The sequence below is a fragment of the Vulpes vulpes genome, chromosome 15 (genome assembly GCF_048418805.1).
Source record: "Vulpes vulpes isolate BD-2025 chromosome 15, VulVul3, whole genome shotgun sequence".
Taxonomy (NCBI): Eukaryota; Metazoa; Chordata; class Mammalia; order Carnivora; family Canidae; genus Vulpes; species Vulpes vulpes.
This window is the reverse complement of record NC_132794.1, coordinates 110,804,327-110,821,481: the sequence shown is the minus strand read 5'-3', so window position 1 is coordinate 110,821,481 and position 17,155 is coordinate 110,804,327. Positions and strand designations below refer to the sequence as shown.

The window sequence follows — 17,155 nt, the reverse complement described above, 5'->3', positions numbered from 1 at the left end:
TCTTTTCTTTTCTCTTATTTGCCTTCAGGAATATAGCCATATGCATCTTGCTTTTTTTTTTTTATGCAAAAGAAACTGCTGGTGGTGAATTCCACACACTTTAGCTAAGGGTGGATTTCTGCTGCACCACTTTTGGGTTGTGGGCGTACCTTTGTAGTAGATTTGTGCGGTAGGAAAGTCTTTCACAGTGAAGCCAGCGCTGCCCCTGTCCCGGGGTGTGGTTCACAAGTGCTGCTCTGCAGAGTGCATCATGTGGTAAACTACCGACAGATGTGCTGGAGGTGGAGGCTGGGAACCCCCTGGGCATGGGGAGCTTCACAAACCTCTCAAGGGGTTTCACTCTCTCGTTATCAGAGGGTGTGTCATCTGGAAGGCAGGGTGCAGTGGGCTGGATTGAGGCTCTCCTGCTGGAGTTTTTAGTTTGTCAAGGATGCTTCAGACCAGGGCCACAGATCTGCACAGAATCTGGCCAGGGGTGTAGGGTAGAGGAGTGGCCTGTGGAGTCAGATGGTGGCGTGGGTGCAGTTCCCAGCCTGGGGATTTACCAGCTGTGTGACTCTGAGCAATTGTTTGAGCTTCTCTGAGACTCTGTTGCTTCCCATAAAATGGAGTAATACTACTGCTTTACCGGGCTGTTGGAAGGATCAGAGTGATATTCATTCACATGGAGGGGAGAAATAAATCATCCCTTGGCTCTGGCCATCTTAGAGTCATTGGTTGGGGCCCCATAAATTAGATGACAAAAGACACATTAACAAGAGGGGAAAGAACCACCAGCTTATTAATGTCTGTGTTGCAGATACACGCATCCTCGATGAGTAACTCAGAGGGGTGGTTAGAACTCAGGCTCATGTGACGTGGTAAGAGAACAATGCGTTTGTAGAGAGGTGACCAGACAAAGGAAAAAGACTTTGAGTTTCTAGGGCAGGAAACTGTGGGAAGGCAAATAAACGGATGGGGGTGATAAGGGCTAGTTTTAGCAAGGTTTGTTCTGTCAAATCTTTGGTGCTGTCTTCAGGCCGACAGAGGTTTAGAGTTTCTCCAGTGATTAACTTTGGTCCATCATGGCCGAGAGGGGAGGAGGGCACCCTCACAAATTTACATACTGCTTTTAGGCAAACAGAGTGAGGGCAGAGCGCTTTTCTTAATTGTTTCTTCTCAGTTGCCTTCAAAATAATCCTTACGCCAAGTGGTATATTTCAGGGCTGCGTATTCTCCCCTTCACGTGCATTCACCACTTCACTATGTGTGTGAGTGGCCCACGAGCTGGGATGGCAGCCATGGCACGACAGACTGCCAGTGCAGCCCCAGCCCTAGCAGGGAGAGTGACAGGCTGGGACAGGAGCTGTGGCTCCCAGTAGAGGCTACCCGGACATGGGGCATCAGAGGGACTCTCTCAGAGAGGTAATGTTTGTGTTGAAGCTGAAAGGATGAGTCATCCGGGGATGTGGAGTTGGTGACATGTCCAGGTGAGGGGAGCAGAATGTGCAAAAGATGAGAGGTGGGCACAGACCGTGTTTACTACAGTCAGCACAGCACATAGTCGTGTGGGTGTGGGGTGATGGTAAGAGGAAGGTGTGAGCCTGCATCACTGAGGAGCTCTGGTGAGCCTTGGAAGTCTGGACTTCATCCTGAGGGTGCTGGGACCCCAGGGAGGGCTTGAGGGGAGGATAGTTGTAGCAGTTGTGCATTTCAGAAAGGTGCCCAGTGTACAGGGCCCTCAGGTGGGAGGGTGGGCCGTATCCCAGAGACAGGGAAGCCAGTGGGGGTGGGGGTGAGATGAGATTTCTGTAAGAGAACTGGTGGCTGAGTCAGGGTAGGAGGGGATGGAGGTTTCTAGAAACAATTAGGAGGCATAGTGGGAGAGAAGTGCAGATGGGTTGGATGAGGATGAGGTGGTGGGAGAAGAAGCCACCACAAGGCGGTGGCTTAGCAGACACCTCTGGTCAGAGAGAGAAGCCCAGGGGCAGCATCTGTACACAGGACAGACGGGGGCGGGTGTCACAGATTGCAGATTGGCCGTTACTCTTCAGCCCCTGGCCAGCTCCTGCTCAGCAGGGAGAGCCAGGCAAAGGACATTGAATCTTTAATTCTGGGATGAGGGAAGCAGATTTCCCTCCAGCTGAATCCCAGCTCAGCCACAGCCCAGGGTGGACCTTGGTACAACCCTTCTGAAGACATTCACTGCCCTCCTGCAGCACCAGAAGGCGCGAGCCGGCCCGGCCGCCACCCCCACCTCCTCCCCGCCACCCCCTCTTTGTCCACTGCTCTGCAGCCACACGCTCTCCTGTTCAGTCCTCAGGCCAGCCTCTTGCCTCGGAGCAGGGGTTTGCAGAGCGGGTCCCTGGACCGGCAGCATCAATGCCCCCTGGGAACTTGTCAGAAACGCAGACTGCCGGGCTGAGCCCCAGACCCCAGAATCGAGCGCCTTGGGGGTGGGCCCGGGAATCCGTCTAGCAGCCCTCCAGACAGAGCGTTGTTCCCTGAAGTTGAAGAGACAGGTTCCAGCGCCTTTTCCCACTTTCCTTTCCGGGGGACAGGCCTCTCCTGGGTGTTGGAGGGCTTCTCATTCTCCCGGTCTTGCTTTCATCTACCGTCTGCTCCCTGTCCCCACCCTGTGTGTGTCCCAATAGCGTGGACTGCAGCTGCTGGTTACAGGTGTTGGTTTCTTGGGTCCCCCACTAGGTTCCAGGCTCCCGGAGGCCAGGGGCCCTGTCTGTTACGTAGCAGCACATCTCCACTGGCTAGTGGGGCACTTGGCGTGTAGCACGCCCTCAATTATTTGCAGAACAAGTGAATGAATGAACAAGGAGTTTTTGGCACTAGCAGACAGCAGATAGGCTGGGTGGGGAGTTCCACCTAAGCCCCGATCGGGAACTGAGAACTGGTGGGTGCTCCTAGCTGACCCTGAGCCGGCCCTCCCACCCCTCCCTGGGCTTCTATTTTTCCATCAAGAGTTGGCTGGGGCAGATCACCTCAAAGGCTTCTCTCAGCTCTGATGTTTTGTAATTTTATATCAATCGGACACTTCCCCTGAATACTCTTTTTATCTTCATTCCATTTTGATTCTCCAACTCTGCCGGGGGAGAGGCGAAGAATTCTGAGTGGGCCTGTCCTAGGTTGGTCTTAATGGTGCACAGTTGTAGCAGCGATGCTGCTCTCACCAGAAAGTGTCAGTCGGGGTGACCAGAGCTTTCCTGGAGTGGTACAGGGGCGGCGGGCTGGGAGAGGGGTGTTCAGGGGACCAGGGAGCCTGCTGCTATGGGAGCCAGCCCGCCTCCCTTCTGCAGAGCACTCCTGAGTCTGTTTCCGGCTGCAGCAGGACCTCAGCCAGCAGGTCCTGTCCCCCTGGGAGCAGTGGTGGGGGCTCTGCCCATGATGGACATAGCAGGGCTGCCCAGAAATAGTCTGTCACCTGTGGCCAGGTCAGGAGTGGGTTCCCGGCTATTATACAGTGCCCCATTGCGTTGCAAACACCAGCTTCTTTGATTCTAGAAAGTTCCCCAGTCCCAAAAGCAGGCTCTCTGGAAGATATGGCCCTTGTGAGGCAGGGCCTCCCTGAGAGGGGCCAGCCGTGAGCCTAACAGAGAATGAAATGTTCTGTGAGGCTGATGACTCAAGCAGACGTTCTTGTAATGGTTTGTCTGTGTTAGAGGCGACGCACACGTGATTTCTGAGGCTGGCACATACTCATTTCCCTGTGGCTTTGGCCCAGCTTGGGGTCTTCTGTACAGGTTGGCACACAAAGAGGCAACCACCTGGGGGCTGGAGGCAGCTGATGAATTTTGGAGACAGCTGATCCCCCTCCCTGTTTTTCTTCCTTTGTGTCCTCCCACACGATAAGAAAAATAACAGAATGAGAAAAGAATAGCGGGAGAGGAAACAAGTTGTGCGTCTGGTCAACTGTCTCACCATCGTCGTCTGCTCCCACAGCAGTGGGCACGGCCGCCAGGGCCTCCAGAGCCCTGCTAGGGGAAGACAGGAGGAGCCCAAAGGGGCCGAGGCTTGGAGGGGGCACCTGGGGGCTGAGCACAAGCCAGACCAAGGGCTCTCCACACTTGGACACCGTGGGGGGGAGCGCGGATTGGGAGTGGGGACCATTTATGGTAGTGGCAGGCGAGGGCTGGCTGCTGGAGACTAGACAGGAGCAGCAGTGAGGAGGCTGTGCAGTGGGGCCTGACCGGAGGGGCAGCGGATGGAAACATCTGGGAAGGTGGCAGAGACAGAGCAGCAGACAGGAAGAGGAGTGGGGTCCCGAGGACGTGGGGAGGCCAGGGCGCAGGAGTAGGAGTGCAGGACAAGGGGCCTTGGTGGAAGGGGAGAGGACTGTTCTTTCCTGAAGCTTTGAGGAGCTTAATAGCAGCTGCGAGGTTAATGGGAACATGCCAGGACCACTCTGAGTCGTGACGTGTTTGTAAGTCGGGAGTCCCCAAAAGTGGTTTTGGGGCTCATAATTGGAAGGAATCCCAGGGCGCACTGAAGACGGTGGTATTCGTGGTTACGATTTACAGCAGGGAAGGGACACCCATCACCCATCAGCCTGTGCGGGGAAGAAGCACGCGTGACGGTACGTGCCGAGCATTGCCTACAGGGAAGCCCACTGAAGTCCTGGTGTCCAGGCTCTTGCCTGGGCTCAGTCATATACCTCCGCGTGGCTGGCCTTACTGCCCAGCCCCTGCTGCAGGACAGACTGAGCCTGTGTGGCCCAAAGCTCCCGGGGTGACTCATGCTCTGTACTCTCCGGTGGCCAGATGCCCCAGGTGAGCAAAGATGCTTATGAGGGACATCCAGGTGACCTAGAGGTCACCTCCTAGGATCCAGGGACAAGGGGTCAGACTTCCCTTGGGCAAGGTTATTCATTGTGCAAGCTTGCAGTTGGGCGTGAGAGAAGGCAGAGAAGGACGAGGACCCCGGAACGTGCAGTGGCTGCATGTAACACTGCTGTACCGGGACATACACACAGCCGTCTGGTCACGGGTGTTCGGGTGGCACCGGGCACATGGCAGTTCCCTCACCTGGCTTGTCTCCGAGGCGTTGACTGGTGTTTCTCATGGTCGTCATGTGCTGGGTGTAGGAGCAGAAACAGCCAGGACGTTGTGCAAAGAGTGTCGGCACTGTTCATGCAAACAGTCTGGGGCACTTCCTTCACCACAGTCTTTACTACTAAATGTGTCACGGGGCTACCTAGAGGGTCCTCGTGAGGGTTAAACGTGACGCCAAGTAGGAACCCCTTGTGTGGGTAGCTCAGAACCCTCCATGAGGCCTCGAGCATGCATGGCATTTAAAATCCATCCTTTGAAGGCAGTTGTTTGCTTGGATAAGTCTTTTGGGGTTGGCTTGTACGCTTGCCATCATACTTGGGGAAAAGTGTTGGGGGAATCACTCCTGAGGTAACGCCTGCCTTCTTCTTTGGCTCTAGGTGAGGCTCCAGGTCGGTCTGTATGCCGTGTACCTTCTGGACTGGCTCACTGTTTTTAACAAAGACCAATTCCTCATTCTTCGCCTGGAAGACCACGCATCCAACGTCAAGTACACCATGCACAGGGTCTTCCAGTTCCTCAACCTCGGTATGAATGTCCCGCTGGAGACCGTGGAGCTGGCATGAGCTCCGTGGACACTGGCTGGCCGTGGTGCTCCCTGAGTCACATCTGGACTCCATGCACCTGGCAGGGGTGGGCCGAGCTGGGTGGCTAGTTCAGTAGCAGTTTGTCAGGCGCCGAGCCTTGTGCTGGAGTAGTGAGGGGATGGCCCCTCATCTGGAAGCTTTCAGTGTAGCAGACAGAGAGAAGGAAAGCCTCAGCTCAAGGAACCCAAGGCACTGATAGAACGATGGGGAAGGTTAGTGTCCTCGCTAACCTTAGGTTTGTACATGTGACCTGGGGTCCCAGCTTCTGAAGGACAGAATGGAAGGCTTCATGGAAGGAATGGTCAGTGGGCTGAGCCCTGAGGATGGGTGAGATGTCAGTGTGTGCCTGGAATAGTGTTGCAGAGGCCGCAAGGCTTGGAGGAGGGCATGGACAGGTCGTTGCCTCGTCCCAGATTTCTGGTGACCCCTGACGTCAGGGCCACATGGCTGGTGGTACGTCTGGGAAGGCCCACTGCTCCTGGCCATGGCGATGGCTGGTAGGGGTGGCCATGTGGACACGGCGTGCTGCCCATGTGGATGTGCCTCCAAGGATTGCTTGAAGTCTAGAGCAGAGCTCATCATTCGTCTCCCGCAGCCCCGTCTAATTATCCGGCCTGGGAATTTTGTTGAGGGAATATTTCCTGAAGTATGTGTGCCCACTACTGGCCTTGGGACCCTTTTGTCATAGGTGAGCTGGTGATATGAGGGAGTGTGATTACTCTTCCCTTTGAAGGCCCAGAACCATTTTTCTTTGATTTGGCCACTGGTAGATTCTCTTGCCTTGATGAGCTTGCCTTTAGTCCCTGAGACGGACAGTGAGGCAGCTCTGTTCCTTCTATTACATGCAACCCAAGGACACTGGAATAGGGTTTTCTGTGTAAAGGCTTAGGACCTTGGCCTTGCCACCATCCCGAGGGCCTGAGCGTTGATCCGGTTGGTTAAGCCCGTGAGAGGCCTGTGGTGTAGAGGGCTGGGGGTGGAGGTGGCTGGCTTGTTCCTGGGCCTCACTCCCTACTGACCTTGCTGCAGGAGGAAGTTCAGCTCATGGGATCTCTGGGCATAGGTGGCCTCCCCCTGCCCCCGTGGGCCCTGCATAGCACAACACACAGGGTGAAGTATGGCCCAGCCACAGGCCCTTTGCATCAGCAGCCTGAAGTGGAAAGAACAGGGACAAAAATTCTGGCAGGCTGGTTAGCAGGAGGATCTAAGCACATGGATGTGCAGGTTGGACAGTTATCGAAGGACAGGCTGGCGGCCGCGAGTGCCTGCCCTTGAGGGGTATCTGGCCAGCAAGCCAGGAGGTGAGGCCGAGGTGAGGCCCAGGTGAGCTGCATCCCACAGTTCCAGCCACACTTCCGAGGGCAAGTGTGCAACCCCAGGCCCGAGAGTCCCTGCTATTTCATGATGACACTTCTGCTTTCCACCCTCAGCGACTCCAGAGTGGGTCCAGCTGAAGCATTTTAATCTCTGCACACTGAAGGGGGAACTCCTGTCTCGACACGAAGCATGGCTGGGAGCTTTGTGGGGTTCCATCCTGCCGTGCCTCTGGCCTCATGGGAGCCTTTTCTCTCTGTTCAGGGCCCTTAGGTGAGAAACAAGAGACCCTGATGACAAAGAGCCCCGCGTCCAATGCGCGGCGTCCTGAGGACCGGAACCTGGGGCCCATGTGGCCTGTCACCCAGAGGATCCTGCAGGACTTCTACGGGCCTTTCAACACCAGGCTGGCGCAGGTGCTCGCCGACGAGGCGTTCGCCTGGAGGAAGACCTGAGGGCTGCGTTCCCGCTGTGGTTTCCACTGTACCACATTTGAAAAGTCTCTCTTTGTGGGGGGGCCCTTTTACTCACAGTGTGGAGAAAACCCTGAGATTCTTCCCCTCCCGAGGCACGTGTTTAGCATAACCATTTGTGGTGTGAAATAATCTGGCAATTGACCCTTCGCAGGGCGTCTCCAGCCGAGGCCATTGGAAATCCACTTGGGAAACTGTTCCTTCCTGCAGCAGCGTGGCCAGGCTGCGGGGGTGAGGCGGGCGGTGCTGGTGGGGGCGCTGGGGGACGGGCATAGCTGGGGGCTGACAATGCTGGGATCCAGTTGAGCACGCCAGAGGTCATACCGCCACGCTGGAGGTCATGCCACCACACTGAGGTTATGCCACCATGCTAGGGGTCATGTCACCACACTAGAGGTCACACCACCACACTGGAGGTCATGCCACCATGCCAGAGGTCACACCATGGCATTGCAGAGCTTACACTTCCATTCAGTTTGGAAGCGCTGTTCAGGCCAATTACCTTCATTTGGGCAGAGAATGGAGCCTCTTTCCTTTTTTTCCTTTTACTCCGAAGTCCACCCTTTTTCTCTTCAGATGTAAACCCTCTTAACTTCACTTTCATGAGAGAGAAGAAAAAAATCATCAATTTTTAGTAGCACATTCGTTTCTCAGACCATCTCCCATTCTGTCCTTGTGCGTTACTTACGTTTAACTAGAAAATGAATGTTTGAAACCACTTTCTGTATCTCGTTAGCCGTAGCTCCCTTTTCTGCTCTTTAGATGTTTCCTCAAGAGTTTACTCCGTTTATAATCAGAATACAAAGTCCGTTTCTAACTGGAAGGGAAGTTGTTGCAGTTAATGCCAGACTGAGCACCTTCCAGGGGTTGAACTCTTCCTGGGAAATCTGGGCCTCTTGGACTCTCCTCGCACACTCAAGGTCACCACCAGGCCTGGAAGGTGTTTCAAGTTTTAGTTCCGGCCAAGGACGCTCTCAGTTGCTCTGCCTCCCCCCCCCCCCCCCCCATGAGCTCATTACGCACATTCTCCACCACGCGTGGCCAGAGGCCCTTCCTATGTTCACAGACTACAAGATGCTTGTTCTGATTCAGAAACACAATGAGTGAGCTGTATATGGGCCGCGCATGGTATGCTGGGATTCTTAATGGAACTTACTGGGCCGCCCGGCAGCTTGGTTTACCAGTGGGTGGGCTAAAGGTCTCGTCATTTCTTGGAGGTGATGGGGAGAGAGTGAAGAGAACACTGGAGCCCACTTGGCACACAGCCCCAGGTGGGACCTCGATGGAGTTTTGCACTGGAGTGTTTCCAAGGGAAGCTTCCTGGGAACCAGAGCTCTCTGGACAAGTCCCATACGCCAAAGTCAGAACATGCGGATGCCTTTGTGTCCAGCCGTGTGTGCAGACGTGAGGATTTGCTCAGCTGCCCAGCCCTGGCGTCCTCATCTTTCTGCCAGCAAGAGGTGGGATGCGCCGCCCGGGTGAAGGCGTGCAAGGGCCATCAGTATGGCCATAGCCGAGCTGTTCCTGCTACCGAAGGAGCTGTGTGTCCCGAAGACCCGCTTTGTGGGACAGTCCCCCGGCCCCAAGTCCCTCACAGGCAGCCAGCAGGGGATCTGGCCTGAGCACCAGGGGCTGCAGGGAGATGTCACGGCAGCGTGCGTGCGTGTGTGTTTATTTACAGTCCCGGGTGTGCACGCGCATGCGTGCGTGGGCACCTTCCACTTCTGTTGCTGATGAGGCACCTCCGCTCTGGACACCACCTTTTCATGGATTGATTTCTCTGCCAACGAACTTGTCACTTGAGGACACATTTCGCTCTCCCGCCCCACCCACGACTACGACAGAGGATTTTTCCTACGCACTCGGATGCATGTGAATAACATGTAGTGTGATTCTGCTTCTTACAGAAGTATTCCCGGAGGTATTATTTCCAATATTATTTGGTTTATGATACAAATCTTTTTATAGACGCAGGCGCAGCCCTTCGGTGCCAATCAGTGCCATCCAGACAGTTCCTCTCGAGGGGCCTTTCTCCGGAGGGCGCCCCTGGCGCCCCTGCTTTCTCACAGGCAGCCCGGTTCTTGCTGACGGCCCGGGTGTCGTTCCGGACGGCGGTCCTAGAGCCTGTCGTCCAAAACCAAAGTGAATGGGAGCGTTTCTCATGACCTGGTATTGAAGATACTTTGTGTCCCCAAAGCCGCGTATCGGACTGTATTCAGTTGTACACCCTCGGTAGTGGAAGGTATGCTAAGTGAACCACAGTTACTCTGTACTTTTATTAATATTTAACATAATTAAATGTGGCCCCCGTGACCCGGCCCGGGAGTGCATGCGGTGCCTCGCCCCCCTGCGCGCCCGGGGTAGGTCCTCCACCGCACCTGCTGCGTACAGATGAGTCGTCGAGATCGTTCAGGGTCTCACCTGTGTGCTCTCTGCGCACACCGGGGGAGGGGACCCCCTGCATATGGGGACGGGAGAGGGAAGAGCTCTGACATCACCAGGGACAACCCACGGGTGGCCTGCCATGGGTATGCGGGTGCCAGGGCCCACCGTGCCCACAGACCAGCCTCACGTGATCGTTGGCCGTGTGGGTTGGAAGGTGGGGTGACTGACCACAGGCCCTGCTGTGCCCACGGGCTGCTCCCAGGATGGCTGCTTCCCTCATACCCGTGGGCAGTGAGTGTGTGTCACTGTCACTAGACACTTCAGGGTCCTCTGGCTGCAGGGGGATGGGCCAGCCGGGTGGAAGAGATGGGGTTGACCCACATTTGGGGTTCCAGAGGCCTGGGCTTTCAGGAGGCCAGTGTGGACCATGGGTTGGTTCCCCCTTTTCTGAAAAGACCACCTTGGGAGAGTCTCTCTCCCAGCACCCTCCCCCCTAGTTGTGTATTGTGGGAGGGGGGCCAGCAAGTCCAGACCCGGAAAGAGGAGGACCCCATCTCCTGATGACCAGTTTGGCTCAGCAGAGAAAGCCAGCCTGAGAGGAGAGGGGTGGGTGGGACACGAGGGGCAGGATGGACGGGTGAGCCTTGAGGTCCCTTGATTCCCTGTCCTGGGAAACCCTCTCCCCTGTGTGGGCGCCCCCCTCTTCGGGATCCAGTTCACAGGGAACGCTCATCTACATCTTAATGTTGACCTCCCTTTGGAATGACCTCTTCCCCATGCCCCTATTTGGGAACAAGCAAAGGCCTATTTGGGAACAAGCAAAGGGCTCTGGAGGAATTTCTGGCCTCAGCCAGCAGGGAGGGAGAGAGGCCTTGGGTGTGGGCGGGTGTTTCCCTGTTGCTCCCGAAATCTCACCCTGGGGGAGCCGCTCTCCTTGTGGGCGAGGCAGATCCTGTTAAGACTTGCAGGAAGAGGCACCTTCCCAGAACCTCCCGGGCCAGGGCTCCCGCTGAGCAGCCGGGAGCGGGCAGGCCCGTGGGCGGGTGGCCCTGGGGAACCGACCAGGATCCCTCGGCTGCTGGCGCTAATTATGCCAGACTTAAAACAACACGAGTTGATTATCTGGCAGCTCCGGAGATGAGAAATCTGGAATCAGTCTCCTGGGGCGAAGGCCAAGGTGTGGGCTCCGTGCCTTCTGGAGATGCTGGGTGAGGACCCGCTCCCTCGGCATCTCCAGCTTCTGGAAGCCTCCCCTTTCCATGGCTCGTGGCCCCTGCCCTGGTCCTCAGTGTAGCATCCTCGAATCTCTGACTAGTTCTGGGGTCACATCGGCCTTCTCTGACTGTCCCCCCTCCCTGCCCTCGGAAAGACTCCAGGGATGACTCTGGGCCCCCCAGGTAATGCAGGGTCCTCTCCCCGTCTCAGGGTCACATCTGAGTAAAGGCCCTTTTGCCACATAAGGTGACTTAGAGGCTCCAGGGATTAGGATGTGGACGTCTTTGGGGGTCATTGTTCAGCCACCCCCAGGAGGGCGGCCCCGGGGGGCAGCCGGGCAGCCAAGGGAGTGGACGCCCCCGGCCCAGCCTTTGCATCTTCGCCCTGTGGGGCCCAAGCAGATCTGAGGGGGCAGGCGGCTGCCCAGCAGAGGACCAAGCTTCCCTCCTGACCCATCCGTCCCGAGGTGGTGCGTCTTCCTGTCCAGCAGGTCCTGTGGCTGGGGTGAGCGGGACGGGGGGAGGCCAGGCAGGGCCACAGACCCACTTTTCTCCCAAAGTCACCTTGCAAGCCATTCTGGGTGTTTCTCCAGGTGAGCCCAAGGGCCCCCCACCCCAGATAGATTGCTGAGTGCTTAGAAGTTCTGTTTTTTCCTTTAAAGTCATTTTCTCGGTTCCCCAGGAGACCCGCCTCAGCCACAAGGGCAGTTGAGAGTTTCTGAAGTTCAGCTGTTTCCGGGTTAGTCATGCTTCAAGGGGAGCAGCTTCTGAAAGCCACCAAAATAGTTCGCATGGTTTCTGGTCCCCGAGAGAGGCCCGGGGCCGTGACCTCCACGGGCTCACGTCTGGGGGCGGCCTGGGGACGGCTGGGCTGCAGTCCATTCTGTCCTTGCTCCTGGAGCCCTGGCAGGCCCGACCACGTCCCCAGCCCTCCTGCCCGGCCATCCCCTGGCCCCCTCCGCCTCCCCCTCTGCTCACTTGCTCCAGCCTAGGTCTTGGGCAGAAGGGGGGAGGACTGGAGGCAGCCCAGGGTGTCTCGGGGCTGCGTGGCCTGCTCCCCCAGAGCTGACACGGGCTGGGGCTGAACGCCCGGGCGGACACAGTGGCACCCTGGGCACCTGCAGCCGGCCTGTGAGGGACAACAGCATGACCTCCCGAGCGCGGCTGCCCATGCTCCTGCCACGGGCTCCTGAGACCGGATGCAGGCTGCCCGCACGCCCTTCACTGTTGTGCTGAGGACTAGGCAAGGAGCCAGATGGGCCCATTATCTGCTGGCCGCCCTGTGGGTGGGGTGCGGGGGGTATAGAAAGGGCCCCCCCCCACGGTGGGGATTCCTTACTTGGGGCACGGCATGGGGAGACCAGGGAGTCCACTGGGGCTCTCGTGGGTTTCCGGCATGCACCCTGGCTCTGCCAGCCCCGAGAGCCCCTTCGCAGTAGGATTTAGAAGCAGGGAGGTCTCTGCAAGGCTGGCACCTGGGCCTCCCGGAGTTGCATGGCTTTCCCAAGGCCACATGGTGACATAAGAGCAGGGACCCAGTGGAGCAGAGAAAGGCCGGGCCCGGGGAGTCCTGACGGGACCGTGTCCAGCTTCCCCGCAAGTCAGGAGCCATTCTTCACCGTTCTTCCACCGAGAGGGATGGTTTGACTTGCACCCACCAAACTGCGCCCAAAGAGGGACGGTATGGGAGGAAGATAAGCCCCAGGCCTGGAGCCAGACGGGGTGGGTTCAAGGCCCAGGTTCCCCAGTGGAGGCCTGAGAGACGCCCACCCCATCACTTTGAGAACACCATTGGCCTTTCCCACATCCCCAGGTCTGGGGGCCTCGTGAGCGAGTGGGACAGTTAATAAGACCACGGCCTACAAAAGGACAAACAGGATCAGGGAGGCTGCCCACCTGCCTGAGGTCGCACGGCCTGATCCCCAGTCGCAGCAGAAGGGCAACTAGTTTTCTACTTACTAATTTCAAAGCCGATGCTTTTACCCGCTGTGCCACCCTGTATAGGCACCGTGCCCCCTGCAGGGCTCCCCAGCCGGTACCCCAGCCTTTCAGGTACCAGAACTCCTCCTCCCTCGACCAACCCCCATTTGGAAGGCCCTGGGGGATGGGGCAGCGGTTTCCGCAGACCTCTGTCCCAGGGCTCTGGGTGGTGACTGGAGCTTCTAGGGGAAAACGAAAGGAAATGAACTCTGTTCTGCCCAATGGAACAGGCAGTAGAATCCCCTGGGCCTCCCACCTACTGGCTCCCCCCATAGGGGCCAGCAGTGTCCTCAGAAGTGGGCTGCCCACCCCTGGGCCCAGCCCCACCCTGCCGCCTCAGAGGCACCAAGGGACACCCTGCAGCTAGAAAGTGCACAAAGACTCAAAATTTAATTTCTTAGCAAAGATTTTCTGAACATCTACTTGGCAGGAGGCAGTGGGCCAGACGTTGGGGTGGGCCGGGGTGGGCGCTGCTCATCTGCTCACTCGCCGCTTCCTTCGCCGCTTCCTTCACCAGGTGTTTTCGGAGTGCTGCCTGGGTGCCCGGCGCCGGAGGCTCCCGGGAGAGCAGACCCGGTCCCTGTCCGTGTGGACCTGGGGTCTCGTGCAGCACTTAGATACAGACCGGAGCATCACCCAAACAGTGCAGAACTGCAGCACCCCTGGGTGGCCCTGGGGAGGTGCTGAGGGCAGCGGCCCGTTCCTGCTCTGACCCCCGCCCCTCCCGAGGTCCACTGCATCCCACGTGTGACCTCCCCTCCCCATCTGTGGCAGAAACCGAGTAGGGATTGGCGGCCCGGCTTCCCCCAAATGGCCCGGGCAGCAGAGCCAGCATGCCTCAGACCAGGCCGGGGCTCCTGCTCGGCGCCCCTGCGCCCGGATCCTCCTGGGAGCGAGCAAAATAGAAGATACGCAGGCTCCTGTTTAACGGGAGGAAAAACACATTGCCACCGGGATTTCCTGGTGGGATTTTCCAAGTCACTCCCACCGGCCGTCCTAACCCTGCTTAGCGTGACCACCCTCTTCACCCACTTCTCCCCTGGAAACCACCGTAGAGGCTCTTGAGTGCTGGCCCACCCTGGTTGGCCCCCGGGGTGGCCCCGCGCGGCCTGGCGGGCCCCTCCTCTTGGGAGCTGTGAGTGACACGTTGTGTCTTCAGTGGCACTTGTCTCCTGGTCTGTGGGCCTCACTGGGCCTGAATAATAATAAAACCTCCATGTAGGGGCGCCCGGGTGGCACATCTGGCACAACATCCGACTCCTGGTTTCGGCTCAGGTCATGATCTCAAGGTCATGGGATCTGGCCAGAGTCTGCTGAGGTTTCTGCCTCCCTCTCCCTCTGCCCCTCCCCGCTCTCTCTCTCTCTCCCTCTCTCTCTCTCTCTCCCTCTCTCTCTCTCTCTCTCAAATAAATAAATAAATAAATCTTAAAAGAAACACAAAACACCTACATGTAAAACCATCCGACCCCCGATGGTGGGACCCCTGCCCCCCCCCCAAGCTCTTTCCTGCAACCTGCAGCCAAGGCAACCTGTTATCACATCCCTCAAACCACGTCCCTCTGTGCCCCGAAACCCTCCTCAACCCCCCAGCTCGCTCAGGATGAAATGCGGAGCCCCTGCCCGGTCCTCCCTGACTCGCCCTGCTGACTGACCCCTGACCCCCAGCTCCCCCCACCCACTCACCCGGCCCCCCTCGACTCCAGCGCCGACCTCGCAGCCATCCCTCGTGCCCACCCAGCCCTCACTGTCCCCAGCCCGGACACACCCTCCCAGGCCTTGGCAAGGCTGGCGACCTGACCTTCTGGAAATTTGTGGTGGGAGGCGATGGGCTGGCTGGGGCGGGGAGGGGGGTAGTCACTGTGCTGGTGGCCTCTGGAACTCTGGAATTCATCCAGGAACTTGGTTAAGGGGAAATCCTACTGAACCATATATATGGTTTTTAACATTTTATTTTTACATACAATATTTAAAGGGCATTAGTTTGTCCATCCTGTAGTATCAGGGCCAGAGCCTTTCCTCCGTAGGTGGGCGCGCAGAGAGGAGCCCTGGGCCATGACTCGCAGAGGCAGCGTCCTGATAAATCAGTGCCGGGCTCTGGTTTGGGCTCCCTGTAGGGCACGGGGACCCCAAGGCAGCAGCCTCGCAGTCTGAAGGCAGAGTCCTTCCTCCTTTGTGGCATTTTCCCACCGCATCTCCCTCATCTGTGCTAGGACGTCCTCAAAGCTTCCAGGCTGGTTGGCAGCGAGCAGCTCCTGTTTGCCCTCCCGGGTCGTGAGTCCACAGCAGTGGCTCCCACGGGGTCCGGGTGCTGAAATCTTTTGGGGAGATGCCCCCACCCAAACTGGTTTCACGATCCTGCCCAGAGGTCGTTTGCCCTCACACAGTCCCCGTCCGTCCTCGGGCGTACAAGCGACGTCGCCCAGCTGTTGGGGTCTGTGCAGGTGCTCCACAAATCCCTGGGCGGTCGCTTCCAACCGGGTGAGCGCTGAGGGATGGAAACCACATAACCAGAATCTCTGGGACCTTGGATAATTTTTAAGCAGAGAAAGGAGTCTTAATCCGAAACAGTCTTAGAACCGCGGTTTTGTGTGTTTAATTAAATCGCGCGTTTATAAGGTCAGGCGCAAGTGGCATAGGATGGATTTGGGAACAGACATGACTGACTCGTGGGAAACAGAATCCACCGGAGGGCACTTTGCAGAATGGCCAAGAGCACCGAGCGGGCCCCGAGCATCAGCCAGGAGCGGAGGAGACTCAGGGACATCTGCCGACCGGGGAGGCCGGGTCAGTGGCGGTGGCGACAGTAATGACGGCGCCAGCTGTTTACTGAGCACCTGCTGTGCCAAGCGCATCTTCGTGGTCCCCTGGATCCTCCCCTCCAGCCCAGGGCGGGGGGGGGTCCTATCATTATTGGGGCCGACCATGGTACGGATGGGGAACAGGCAGGACAGGGCCCCTACCGGCTCCTACGCGGCAGGGGTGGTCCTTGGTGTCAGGCCTGCTGGTCTCCAGGACCCGGGTCTTACCCTGCACACCTCAGGTCTGGGTCCCTGGAGTCTGAGTGTGCAAAGAGGTGGGTGGGGCTGGGCGGTCGCATTGCCTTCCCGCCTGGGTGGGGAGGGCGACGAAGGCCCTGGGGCTGCTGCCAGGCCCGGGTGGCATCTTCAAGGGCATTGCCTTGTGGACACAGCTGAACGGATCCAGACGACAGCGCCCCTTCTCTCTCCGCCCCCCACCCGGGCCCGGTGCCCAGCCTTGCCGGGGACATTGAGGCCGAGAATCCACCCTGGCCTCCACCCTGGCCTCCTGCCCCGCTCCCTGCATCCCCTGTGTCCCGAGCAGGCTGCTGGGCCTCCAGAGGAGCCCCTGACGTCTCGGGCCTGCCCGCTCCCTGGGCCCTGACGCCCGGCCCGAGGCCTTGGCGGAGCTCAGCGTCCCAGTTCCCGCTCCTTCCGCTGCGAGTTCGAGTCACGACTGAGGAATGGGGAGAGGCCGCCCCCCCCACCTCGGGGCTGGCCTCCAGAGCTCGCGGGCGCCAGACATCTCCTCTTAGGCCCCACGGTCGCCGCGGAGACCATTTGTTGACTCCTACCTCCACATGAGATAATCTGGAGAACTGCCATTTTCTGTACTTTCAACATAATGGAATTCAGGAAATTCCCAAAGCCAAGCCAGCCCCCCCCACCCCCCCAGCCTGGTGCTACAGACAGAGACCGAGGCAGCCCGCGTGGACGCCAGGCTCGGTGACGTCCCTGTCAGGCCTCTAACCTCCTCCTCCCCCTCGAGGCCCGGGTCCCCCCCACCGATGCTCTGTCCTGCCTCCCTGCCTGCGCCCAAGGGGTTACCCCGTCAGACTGCCCGCCTGCCCCCTGCTCAGCTGAGTCAGCCTCTTGCTCCACCCCAGGGACAAGCTCGGGCGGCGCCTCCTCCTCCATGATGGCCTCGGGATTCCACCCTCCCTCCCGCCTGCATGAGGAGGCCCCCCTCATAGTCCCTCTCCCACCCAGTGTGGCATTCATGGCTTTCTACCTGGCTCCGCAGTCGTTTGTGTGCCCCCCCGGCCATCCAGACAGCGAAGTCTGGGGGACCCCCCACCCCATAACCAGCAGCCGGGTGAGGGAGGCAGTGGGTGCCTGGAGAGAAGGCCGGACGGGGAGCTAGGG

General features: G+C 58.3%; 1 protein-coding gene across 15 annotated transcripts in view; it reads left to right on the top strand.

The window, feature by feature from the left end:
• The window catches only part of CHST15 (carbohydrate sulfotransferase 15), a 74,419-nt gene extending 64,688 nt beyond the window's left edge, over positions 1 to 9,731 (top strand). For all 15 annotated transcript variants that reach the window (XM_072740348.1, XM_072740342.1, XM_072740340.1 and 12 more), the window contains 2 exons: positions 5,420 to 5,567; positions 7,205 to 9,731. In XM_072740348.1, the coding sequence (XP_072596449.1) occupies positions 5,420 to 5,567; positions 7,205 to 7,395 (339 nt within the window). In that variant the 3' untranslated portion in view covers positions 7,396 to 9,731. The remainder of the gene's footprint in view (positions 1 to 5,419; positions 5,568 to 7,204) is intronic.
• The last annotated feature ends 7,424 nt before the right edge of the window (positions 9,732 to 17,155 follow it).